We start from the raw sequence: 13,391 nt of genomic DNA, 5'->3' as shown, positions 1-13,391 counted from the left end.
ATATTAACTTAATAAGTAGAAGGATCCTGGTTTAAATTTCATCCAGGGAAAAGAATTGATCTTAAATCAGGCTTCTTCTAATTATTAAGTCAGATAGTGAATAAATTACCTTAATAATCATCAGGGACAGTTCATGTCTTAAGTTTAAAAATCAGATAGGTATATCTATAGTCTCCTAACTATAAATTAGGCTGAAATGAATTTTTATGTGAAATCAAATACCATAGAACAGTGTTCTCTTTCATATCTTAATCAAACTACCCTTTTCTTCCATGCTATAAATATGAAGATACAATTGATTGACTTACAAGTAGTGTGCTTAGAAATGTTTTAAAAAATCTGAAACTTCTTCCTTCCGTTTTCAGGGTAGCCGAGACAACATGAGTGTGATACTGATCTGTTTTCCAAATGCACCAAAGGTATTACCGGATGCAGTGAAGAGAGAGACAGAGCTGGACAAGTTCCTGGAAAGCAGAGTAGAAGGTGGCTCTTTAAGAAAAAAATAAGTTAATTTAATTTTAAACAAAACCTGAAAAGCCAAGTTGTAAATATTTGTTTGTTTTTTCAATTAAATCCTTAAGTGCCGTGGGATATTTATGACACATATCACTTAAAGGTACTTTTGTTGCCTTTTGTTACATGTGTAGGTCTATCCTATTAAAATATGTGTCCTTGACTGTTCTGTTTACAATAGAGGAAAACACAGATACAACATTTTGTCACAACCATTATCAGCAATAAATTTATGTTCCGAACAATTTCTAATTGATATTAAAAGAGCATTTAGCTATCTTAATAGAATTACATTTAACAGAATACTCATTAAATATATGTGTCAGTATCTGTTACAGATGTGTAATAATTACAAGACAGCGTAGTCATAGTCTTGTAACTTGTTATTAATACGATTTTGTACAATGGAATTCAAAAACTATTTTGGTTTAAATCATGCATTAAAAGATGCATGCCAATCTCTTATATAGCGCCTTTGAATATGTGTGGTGCAATCCTGTGCTTTTATACATGGATGTTAAGTATGTTCACAAGTAAGCTTTTATTCATATTACTAGTTGTAAAGAATACTAATATGGACAAATACACATTTCTCAAAAAAAATGAACATAGCATGAAATTTGATTAAGTCATAATTCATCATACCTTTGAAATAGTTGTAATGGCCAAATTATATTACATTCAATTTATATGAATATAAATTGAGGGTGATTTAATTATAATTTAAGGCCATGGAATTACGAGTATGACTAGTAGGAAATTTTGTCTGCTTTATTGACCTTTGAGTTAAACATTTCATGCATTTTTTTTTTATGTTATAAAAGCTAACTTTGTCAGTTATAAGCCTATCTATTAATGTTTGAGATCTTAAAATTCTCTTAGTGAAGTACCAATAAGTCAGTGTGTGCTGCAGTGGCTAGGAGACTAAGGTAGAAATCAGGAAACTTCTGGTTCCTGTCTCATCTTTATAATTACCTCATTAGATGTCTCAGGCAAAACAAACTTCTTTGAATCTCTCCCTCCCATTTTCAAGAGGGGAACATAATACTGATATACCTGACATAAAAATTACATTAAGATAATGTTTATGAAGTGTTTTAAACCCCTGAAGGGACTATGTGATAGTATTAAATGTAATATTCAAAGCACATGAACGTTACACTGGAGGAAATTCAGATAGTGATTGCTAATACTGCATTTTTTTCTACAGAATCACGGTCTTTGCTTATACGATATATTGCAAGCATAGTAAGTGAATGTAATTAATAAGAGTGGAAAGAAGTATTATGTAGTGACAACCTAGTGAAGCTATGTCTTATGATAAAGTCTATATATTACCTGGATAATAGCAATAGTACTTAGACTTATATACTGCTTTACAGTGCTTTACAGCCCTCTCTAAGCGGTTTACAGTGTCAGCATATTGCCCCCAACAGTCTGGGTCCTCATTTTACTGACCTCGGAAGGATGGAAGGCTAAGTCAATCTTGAGCCGGTGAGACTTGAACTGCCAAACTGCTGGCAGCCGGCAGTCAGCAGAAGTAGCCTGTAGAACTGCATTCTAACCACTGCGCCACAACAAGCAGACATTGGGCAGTTTTCTTTACCTTGAGATAAAATTATGTTCAATGTCTGCAGTCTAAGAGTTCCCCATCATTTAAATCACCTTCCAAGTGAAGACCTTATTCTTCCTAAAAGAAAATTGCTTCTTAAGTTTAGAGTATTGATTTTGACATGCAAATACTTCAAACAATATTATTTAGTTATGACTCGGCTAGTAAACTGCTTCCGTGTATGTTTGGGTGAACTTTGTTCGCTTTGCCCTTCATCGGTCACAGGTGCTCATCAGGTTCTTGTGGAACCCTTGATTTCGATGGAGCACATTTTGACAAACCCTGAGTTACATCATATATTTTCTTTTTTCCTTCCTTCCTTCCTTCCTTCCTTCCTTCCTTCCTTCCTTCCTTCCTTCCTTCCTTCTTTCCTTCCTTCCTTCCCTCCCTTTCTCCCTCTCCCCCCCCCTCTCTCTCTCTCCCACACCCACACCCACACCCCTAAAAGACAACACAAGCATTTTGCAGTGTTTTGAAGTTTCCTGTTTAGTCTTCCACAAAGCATCCAATTACTCCTTGAATTTGCTCTGAGTTCAAAAGTAGTTTGATGGATTTCAAAAGGGATAACTGTGCCAAAGAAAACTGTTTGTAAATTTCAGGCAGTATTGCCTGGTTTCTAACTTCAGGAGTCTTGAAGAGCAATTTAGATTATAATTGTTTTTGAACTGGGAATGGTTTAAATTTTAAATATGTACTAAACCGGGATATTGGCCCCTCTTGGTCTATTAAAAATAATTATTCTGGTTAATAGCTATGTTCTCTTTTGCACAATTTTTGGAAATATAGAACTTTTGGTACAAGAAATGATATAGCTGCTGACTCATCCAGTTATATGCTTAATATACTATTTCTATTAAAATTCCAGAAAAGGCCAACATTAAAATTTAAAATCATCACATTTAACACACACACGCACAAACATACATGTGTATGTGTATGTGTGTTCTAATTGAAGTAAAATTGAAACTTTAGGATTTAACTTTAGGATTCATATTTTTGCAAAAGCTGCTTCGTTGACTGAGTTACACTACTATAATATATTATATATTATAAATTATGCCTTTATCTGTTCTGATCAATTTTATATTTATTCTGAATGCATTTAATTATAGTTATGTAACAAAGAGTATTTATGACACTTAAACTTTAATACTAAGTGCGGTTCCTTAAAATTATATTTCAAAATGATCTTCTGATATGATAGATACTAGGACTAGCCTAATAAAATTAAGTCCCTCAAATACAGCTGAGATTGCAGGCCTCAGGGAGATTTTCCTAGTGCAAATTTTCAGTTTAGTAGGATTATAATATTTCAGGGGTTACCCTGGAAAATTTCACTATTTAAACATGTGTTTGTTCCATAGATGGTTATTGACTTTAATATGCTGTAATACCCATCTTCAGTAAAACATGTAAATTTATGTAGAGAGAGTTCCTCTTACTGAGAAAAAAGTATAAGATGATTTCTGGATACCCAAAAGTTCCTGTTCTCTCACATTTGTGAAAATAAAATATTTCCCAAACCTTTTTTAAAAAGTACAGTGCCCATTTAGTTACGGTAGTGTGAATTGCACTTCCAAGCTCCATCTGTCCTTCAGTTATCTTTTTGCTACATTTGGGAAAGTATTTTAAGTTAATAAAAAGCAGCTGCAAGTTACTATAAAACCAAGGCCAATAAATTGGTTACATTTATGCCATAAATTATTTGTGATTGTTCATATTTCTATTTAGTTCAAATGTATTTTAATGGAGAATGTATTTCAAATGTACTACAGCTTTAGGTTCTGGAACTGTGTAGTTTAGGTAAAAATCCCTTTATTTTTGTACAAAAGATAACATAGCATTAGAATGGTGTAGCCAATACCAGATGTTCACAATTCACAATAAAATACTTTATAAAACAATTTTGAGATCTTTGTTCTTTATTTTGTGTTCAGTAGTAGAAATTTTTGCTTTAAAAAGTTGGTGAAATTAAAATTCTGGCCCTACAGTTTCACCTTTAAAACATACAGGTAGTACTTGGCTTATGACCACAATTGAGCCCAAAATTAATGTTGCTAAACAAGACAGTTGTTAAGTGAGTTTTGCCTCATTTTATTATCTTTCTTGCCACAGTTAATTGCTAATTGTTAATTAAGTTAATTGCTGCAGTTGTGTAAATTAGTAACACAGTTGTAACTTGAATTTGGCATCCCCATTGACTTTGCTTGTCAAAAGGTCACAAAGGGTGATCACATGACCCCGGAATACTGCAACCATCATAAACAAACTAATTGCCAAGCGGCAGAATTTTGATCACATGACCATGGGGATGCTGCAATGATCATAAGTATAGAAGACGGTCATAAGTCAATTTTTAGTGCCGTTATAATTTTATAAAGTGACTAAACAAATGGTTGTAAATTGAGGACTATCTGTACTCACACTCATTTGTCTCACAGTACATCCAGGATCCAAGAAACTAATTAGTTACCCTCACCCCATCTTCAAAAAAGTAGTTTCCTGTGCCACAACAATTGACTTTAAAAACTTAATGTCGAGGTCAGTTGTTCTTTGGGAGAGGAAGTCCAGTGATTTCATTGCATTAGCATAACTCCCTTGAATGTAGCCTTATAATCAGCTCTTCAACTCTTCAAAAATATTGCTATTTTTGGATTGTAGAGGATTATTGTAAAGTTATATAACTACTTAGATTTTCTAGTATGCTTTCTGTTGTTGCTATGTATTAGCCTACAGATGGGGCTAGAATATTTTTAAAAAGTTACTGTCATATACTTCAGAATTATATCATCAATTGTGTTCTTGTTTTCAAATTTCAAATTTTTATATAGATCAAGATTATGAAATTATTTCTTATTTTATTTTGAGTAGAATGTTGACATATATCTGTTTGGGAAACCATGGACCATAAGAACTTAATATACTATGGCTTGGTTAAATATGTTGATTTAAAGCTATCCCACAATTACTAATAAAAAGCCATGTGGTGTTATTGATTATCCATAGTTACACGCAAAAGCGTACACCCCCCCCCCCCGGACTGATTGCATGTCTCTGTGACTCTGTATTAAAAATAATTTCTTTGAAGAAATTTGAATCTATATGTACTACTTATGTACAATTGTTTACAATAAGAAAACCGTTATTATGGCAGATAGAGGGATTTGGACACCCAGTTGATTTACTTCTAGATTTCTTTATTATAAAATTGTTAGTAAGGCCCATAAAGGTGATTGACTCATTTGGGCTGCTGATAGCCAAGCAAATATAATTCTATTGTACATTATAACCTTTCAGAAGATATAAATACTTTTCTCTCTACTTTTAATATCTCAGCATTTGCAAATAAATACAGTTTACTCTTACAAAATAGAAGAAGGTTGCTGTGTAAAAAAAAAAAACCTTTAAATCGGTGTTTCTCATACTTGGTAACTTTTAAGATGTTAAAATGGCTACCTTGGGAATTGAAGCCTGTCCATCTTAAAACCAAGTTTAAAAAAACACTATTCTAAATGTTTCTAGCTAGCAATTTCAACTGCCAGAAACATGGTTAACAAATAGAAGTTACATGAAACATTTGAAGTGAAAGCAGAATGAACAGAGCTTGCAAACAATTGCTGAAAAGTGAAGCTGTCATTTGAATAGTTTTCCACAGGTCCACTGAACAGTGTTGCTAATACAATTGTGATCTGCATGGGAGAGTTGTCAGGTGAAAATATTTTTTTTGCATGCATCACATAAGTTGCATTTCAAAGTATGCAAAAGATCAGTGTGAAATGTTTTTGAGCAAAGTGCTCTGGATTGATTAAAGTGAAACACAACTTTTCTGCCACAGTAACAGTTTTAGAGAAAAAAGTATTTGCTGTGTGGGGACGGGGACACCTTGCCATCCGTTAAGCACAGCAGTGGCTTTGTTATGTTTTTAAGTTGAATGGATATAAGTAGCACAGGAAATACTATGCAAATGAAAGCAACAATGGGTTTAAGTAAAAAGCAAAATATTGTAGAAGCAAATATCCCAATTAGTGAACAAATTGAACCTGAAAAGAGATTGGATAGGTCAACATCAGCGATCCAAAATATACCTACAAATCAACCATGAAAATACTTACAGGAAAGAATGCTAAAGATTTTGGTATGGACTTCACAGTCCCCAGACTTGAATATTATTGAAAATTTTGAGAGAGATTTCAAAGATGCAGTGTGTGCTAAGAGACCTGAGGAATTTGTTAAAATTTTTCAAGGAACAGTGGGAAGAAATTGCAGAAACAAAAATAAGCTAATTACAAAAGAAGGTTTAGAAACAGTTACTTTTTGCCAAAGGGGATATAACAAAGTGCTGATGGAAATGGTGTCCAAACTTCTATTACTACTTACTTTTTCTTATTTTATAAACAATTTATAAACAATTGAACATGAATATTGCATACACATTCATATTTGTAGAAACGTTTCATGCAATTATATCACAAATCAAAGTAAATATTCGCAAATAAAAATTGTAATCTTTTTAATGGTTTGTACAGGTAGTCCTCAACTTACAATTGTAATTGAGCCTGGAACTATGGTTGTAAGTTGAAGCATCATGTGACTGCACCCAATTTTTTTTTAACATTTTTGCAACTGTTATTATTAAATGCATCCATTTTCCCCAATGAGCATTTTATTATCAGAAACCAGAAGTAAATGCCAGAAACCAGCAAAAGATGTAGCAATTGCAGTCATGTGCAAATTGATTATAAAGACAAGCTGATTGCCAATCACCCAAAATGTGTTCATATGACCACAGGAGAGTGTGTGAGGCCATTGTAATTTTGAAAATGTGTCATAAGTAGCTCTGGGGTGGCCCATCATAACTGGATATTCATTAAGTAATTAATCGTAAGTCAAGGACTGCCCACAGACCTGCATATATCTATGAGAAAGCATGTGTGTGTGTGTATCCAGTTAAGGAATCTCTAATAGGTAATCTCAGAAATACCTTGAATTGACATTTTAGAGGACTAGCCCACCATGTAATAGAAACATTACTGATAAAAATTATTTTTAAAATTATTTTTTATATTTTTCTTGATTTTCTGAATATTGAAGCAGAAGAACAGAAATTATTTTAGATTAGTTATTTATAAGAAGAAATTTTAAATGTTTTAATTGGTTTGTATTTTAATTTTTGGCCAAATTTATATATATTTTAATTGTTTTTAATATTTGTATTTTATGTTTTTTAATTCTGGCTGTACACCGCCCTGAGTCCTCAGGGAGAAGGGCGGTATATAAATTTAAACAAAACATATATTCTGAAAACTAAATATCTATGAAATGTGCAACTTTGATTATTCACAGAAAGTAGATTGAAAGTGTTATAGGTCTTAAGAGTTCAAATATTGTTCAAACTGTATTGAGCGTGTTGTAATTAAACAGTTTCTTGGTGGTTAGTACATTTTATATAATGAGCATTTGTAGGAATTTGAGTTTGGTGTAACTTCCATTATTTTACAATTCTTTTTTTCCAAGTTAGTATGCATTGAACTGTATGAATTTTTTTTTTTTTTTTTTTTGTATTTTAGTTTATTAAAGCAAAGGCTATAGTTCCAATCACGCTGGAATTTGAATTTTATTGATTAAAAATGCTAATTGAATGTATCAGTAAAGAAGTTCTCTCTTTCCTTCTGGTAATTCCAAACATCAACATATCAGTATTGAGGGGTGCTAGAATACTGATATTTTTATGTAATGATTTAATAAATACATTACAAACTTCTATCTGTTTCTGAATGAAAGATACACAGAATTAGGGATATTCTGAAAATACATGAGTTGCATTTCTGCTCAAATTTGCTAGGGTAAAATCAAGATAAAGTCATGAAAAAGGCAAAACTTTTGAAACCTTGAACTTTCTTTGATTAAACTAAATGTTGCAATGTTTTCTAATTGTGATTGAACTGAATTTACAAGAAGATAACTTCTGATTCCCAGAGATCATAAAGAAGCAGGGTGAAGGAGTACCAGACTTAGTCCACGTCATGCGTACATTGCAAACAGAGAGCATCCCAAATCTTCCACCTGGGGGTGAATTGGCGAGCAAGTAAGTTTGCACCAGTGTAAATATGCTTTTGAGTTTAAATAAGGTATACCTTTCATAAAACCTGCCTTAAGGGTGATAAAATATTTTCAGTAACATCCATCAATAATCAGTCTCTTTCAAATGTTAATACAAATGATGAAACAGAGGTGAAACTAATATAAATTGCAAAATGTTTCATGCCTAAAATGCATCCTTTTCATTTATGTATATTAAAGAAAAAATGTATAAATATTTTTTTTAAAAAAATGCATCCTTTTGAGTTTGAAATTAGCATGAAACAATCATGTTGAGTATGAAGCCAGAGTGTTTCAAATATTTTGGGTGTGTTTTAAACTTGAAGCAATATGTTTCTAATTTGAGGCAGGTTTCTTTCAAAGTTAAAGCATCTTCCGAAAGCTCAAAATGACCTTTTTTTTTACTTGAAATGGGGTTTTGAAACTGAAATAGGTTGTGTTGTTTTAAAAGGGATTGAATTCAAATTATTATAAACTTACCTGATCTGTTGCATACTAAATGCTAAAAATAAAATCAGTACCAGCTAATTAACTGATTTTTAAAGAGGCATCCTAACCAGTGGTGGGTTTCAAATTTTTTTACTACCAGTTCTGTGGGCGTGGCTTGGTGGGCGTGGCAGGGGAAGGATACTGTAAAATCTCCATTCCCACCCCACTCCAGGGGAAGGATACTATAAAATCTCCATTCCCTCTCCAATCCAGGGGAAGGTTACTGCAAAATCCTCATTTCCTCCCAATCAGCTGGGACTTGGGAGGCAGAGAATAGATGTGGGCAGAGTCGGTCAGAATTTTTACTACCGGTTCTCCGAACTACTCAAAATTTCCACTACCGGTTCTCCAGAACTGGTCAGAACCTGCTGAAACCAGCCTCTGATCCTAACATTTAAATATGTTTGTTATTTAATGATTTAATAATGTTAAAATTCAATTTATAAATGGTCTTATTCCAGATAAAATGGATTAATGGCTTCCAAGATTTTATTATCTAAGGAATATAACTTTAAAAGATAAAATACATTCAGCTGCGTTTCAAGTTTACATCAAAAAGTGGTATGAAGTTAAAATATTGCCAACCAGACAATTAATAGAACCTTTGGCATTATATGACCTGACTTGGTTATATGTTCATTTCTGAGTTCAGTTAGTGTGTTGAATGAAGATAATTTAATATCCTGCTTAATTAAGCTAGTTTGTTTGATTCTCCCATTATTTTAGATTACCAAATAGCTCCACAGTTCCTTTTTTTCTTTGTTTTTTTTTAAAGGTAATGTTCTTATTTTATTTTAATACTCTGGAATTTTTGGTGCCACCTTGAATTCCATTTGGCTCAAATATTATATGTAATTTGTTAACAAAACTAGACATAATGATAATGATCAAGGACATATTTTACAATATTTCTATTCAAAAACTTTTAATAATCATGTTTGACTACTAGGGATTACTGTCCTTTAAAATTTCTTTTATTTTGTTTTTCTTTACCTGATTTAGACGGAGTGTGATTGAAGCCATTTATAACAGACTGAATCCTTATCGGAATGATGAAGCTGTGAGTATTGGCACCACATAGCAGTTTTTCCTTATTAATTCTGACTGAAAAATTACTTGTCAGTCTTTAATTTTACTTTGTTAGTATAAATTGTATTCACTAAAATATTCTTTTCAGTACGCGTAAGCTTAATAAAGTACTAAACTGAAATATCTTGGAAGATTTTATTGCTTTTATGTTAAATGACCAGCTATAATTCACTGGCAGAAAACATACTGTGCTTTGAAGTTAGTTATTTAAGGGTGATGTTTGCTCTCAATAACTTTCTCTCATGTTTTGTTAAATTTATAATTTGCCCCAACGTACAGAAAAGAAATCAAAATCCTAAAATTATGGACATATCTACTACCCTTTTCAGTCTGGATTATCCAGAAATTGCTGTAATTTTGGGCGCTCCAGACTTTAAAGGGTTTGTTCTCTTTTCTTAAAGGACTCTGCAACAACTGATGATATGTGGTAAAATGCCATCTAAGCTGTGGAATTAGCACCGATTCTCCTAATGGAAAAACTCACCCAACCAACAATGATCCTTCTTAGCATCCGTTTCATACATGCTTGAAGGGAAGTGATGTTGGTATTAGTGAATACAACAGCAGTTCAACGCTTATCCCAGGAATAATCTTGTTTTTGTGTGTGAAGCAAACTTCTGTAAAAGTGATACTGAAACTATGATGCTGTAAATTGGACTCCAAGCAATTTTATGTTGTATGATTTTGTTTTGTAAAGTGCAGTTGTGGTTGTCCAGAATGCTTATTTCATAATGAGCTATTTTACATCGTAAATGAAAGGCTTGGTTTGTTGTTTAAATGCAACAGTACTCTAGCTCTTTCTGTTTGTTTTTGTGGTTCTGGATTGCTGGGAGTAGCAACCTAGCCAGCAAAATACTCAGGAGGTGCATGAAAATTTTGTAAAGGAAATTTGATATAAAAGCAGATTATTGTAACTGTAGTATGGAAAATAACTGGAACACAGTTAATTTTCCTTCAGACTGTAATTGTTTTTTTATCTTAAAATTATGGCAGATCTAAAAGTCCCACTGAAATATGTGAAAGATTTCAGCAAAAGAAGAAAAATTCACCAACTTTACAAGATGGCTATTAAATAGATCATGGGAGCTAAAAACTTTGATGAATTGCACCTTTTTTTAGAGAAAACCTTTACCTTCGATTAAGTATCAATTATGTTAAGAGATGGTATCTTTCTATATTTAGTAGGAGCATGCACCATTTTATTAGCCTGATTGGCTGGATTGGCTGCTGTTCCAAGTAAAAATTCTTTTAATTCCATTTTATCAATAAAGCTTGATTTAACAAGAAATTTAACAATAAATGTGTAACTCTTTCTCTTTCCTTTTGTCTTCTGAAATGTTCATAAATAAAGTGTCATGTTGATAACTATTTTTATTAAACAGTTGCCCATTTATGAAATGGGAAGAACTCCTGACTGTGCCCGAGGCACAAATGGAGTTTATTTTCTAATTAGTGGGCATAATATGCTTTGAGAAACAGAATGATCCTGTTACATGAGTTTTATTTCAAGATTTTAGTTTGATAGCATTCTATGAGCATAGTGTATACTTGCTTCTTAACGAAAATTAATTTGTCAGAGAGCCTGACAATCTTATTTTGACTGAACAGTAGGTGTGATTTGAAGTGCATAGATTCAGAATATTTAATTGTTGAGTTTAATTTGCTTTTAAAAAAAAGATGAAATAATAAAACTAATTTGACTTGAATTTTCCTCTACTGAAAACAAGATAAATTGATTATGTGTTTGCAGAACTACTGTTTTATGCACCTTGTATTTCCTTTTTGTTTTTTTCAGTTGAGGGTATTGCATGATCATTATGTATTTCTTTAAACTTTCAGCCAACTGATGCCCCTCCAAAGGAAAATCAACAAAAATATAAATAGATAGTAACAATGTAGCTAGCATTTTTTAAAAGGTGTAAAACATACCTTTTTATAGGAAGCAATGTACAACTCACATGTTTATATCCCTCTTTCCCTAATTTTCAGATATACATTTGTTTGTATATAGAGCCTTAAAACTATTGCAGTTAGGAAATGTTGAAAAAGAAATGTCTAAGGATTGTTATTATAATCGCAAATATTTTATTTCTCTTGTTTGGTTGTTTAATATCACTGTATTTAGTTTCTACCCCTTTGAAGCATGAATGAAGAAAACATAAGCACTATTTGTATTTATAAATTTAGAGCAACTTTAGGTAAAGCAGCAGTCCCTTATCCTACCCACATTAAATGCTTAAAATACAGTTTTGTTGAGTTCAGGCAATAAAATTTTTAAGTATAACTTCGTATACACCTAATTAAGAGGCTATATTTGAAGTACTAATCAATTAACAATAATGGATTGGTTTAGAGTTAGAAACAGAACTCAGATCATTATTTTTTGTGTACATTGAAGTATACACGTATGTAAAGGTGACAAAAACTCAGATCAGAAAAGTTTTTAAAATTCTCAAATGGAAAGCCATATGATTAATATTATTAATTGTAATAATAGCACATGTTTAAAATTTGGTGTTGGTGCAACGTCTTAAAGAAAGATGAGAACAGTTATTCTGCTATTGCTTACCATAATTCTTAAAAGTATGAATTGGGCAGAAAAGAGGTACAGCAGTTGTACATTGGCCTACCTATGTTTGGCTCTTTAATGGGGTCAAGGCACTGTGTTACTAGGCTTTATTAATACACGGCAATTTTACATATTAATCAAAGTGAAATTAAATTCATATAACCCATGAATTACAAATTTTAGTAAAGATGCTTATTCTTGTTCACCAAACTGCAAAAAATAAAACCTTGTGTGTGGTTTTTTTTTTTTTTTTTCCTTTTCCATTTTTGCAACTTTTTTAAATGCTAGAAATGTCTGAACACCTCAGGGGCAGTCCAGCATAGTTTAAAGAATTGTGTGCTACAGTATTTATTTCCCTAGCCAGAGGTGAAAGAGTGGATGCCTGTCTGCTGATGAAATAAAATAAAACAATGGTCCCAACTTTTGCCTTTTCTTTCTATGCATCTTGTTCTCTATACAGTATTTTTCACAGCATTAAATTTCTGGTATAGTTTAAATGGAGACTTGAGAACCGATAAATTTAAGGTAATTTAAGGCAATTCTGTATTAGGTACTCTTAAACAATGATATTCCATCATTTCTTATTTTTGGGAAGGAGAGCGTGTTTGGGTTTGTTTTACAAAAGTCATAAATAATAAAGTAAGTATGATTTGGTTCCACACTATTAAGTACCCCCACATTTTTCCTTATCCAAGCATATTCCAGGGAGCATACTTCCAGGAAAACTGAACCAGGAATGGAGACCTTTCTTCCTCATCGGGTCACTTGCAAACTTCCCTGGTTTTTCATGATTGCCCTCAAATGAAACAAGGATTGGGGGGTGCAGCCTTTTATTTAACTCAGCATTTCTGGTTATTTCAGCAGGTGTCAGCACTCTACTGAGGTGGCCCACTGTCTGTAAATTAGAGGCAGGGAAGTGTAATAAATGAAGTTAGACATTCTGTGAAATAGTTTATTTTTCTTTTTTCCCATGGGAAAAAAGAAAACCTGTGACTTTCCATCAACATATTCCTGACAAAA

At 32.4% G+C, this 13,391-nt stretch overlaps 1 protein-coding gene across 4 annotated transcripts in view; it reads left to right on the top strand.

Annotated features, from left to right (window-relative positions):
- The window catches only part of PPM1A (protein phosphatase, Mg2+/Mn2+ dependent 1A), a 37,218-nt gene extending 24,427 nt beyond the window's left edge, over nucleotides 1–12,791 (top strand). For 2 of the 4 annotated variants that reach the window (XM_070942492.1, XM_070942501.1), the window contains exons 3-6: nucleotides 366–483; nucleotides 8,102–8,210; nucleotides 9,716–9,773; nucleotides 10,204–12,791. In XM_070942492.1, the coding sequence (XP_070798593.1) occupies nucleotides 366–483; nucleotides 8,102–8,210; nucleotides 9,716–9,773; nucleotides 10,204–10,233 (315 nt within the window). In that variant the 3' untranslated portion in view covers nucleotides 10,234–12,791. Of the gene's footprint in view, nucleotides 1–365; nucleotides 484–1,723; nucleotides 1,762–8,101; nucleotides 8,211–9,715; nucleotides 9,774–10,203 lie in introns of those variants that run through there. The other 2 variants (XM_070942509.1, XM_070942518.1) reach the window with 2 other exon arrangements.
- The last annotated feature ends 600 nt before the right edge of the window (nucleotides 12,792–13,391 follow it).

This window comes from Pituophis catenifer, unplaced genomic scaffold, assembly GCF_029215685.1.
Source record: "Pituophis catenifer annectens isolate HBS135680 unplaced genomic scaffold, rPitCat1.0.hap2 SCAF_1, whole genome shotgun sequence".
NCBI lineage: Eukaryota > Metazoa > Chordata > Lepidosauria > Squamata > Colubridae > Pituophis > Pituophis catenifer.
The sequence above is the reverse complement of the archived record's forward strand: the minus strand, read 5'-3'. Positions and strand labels throughout refer to the sequence as shown.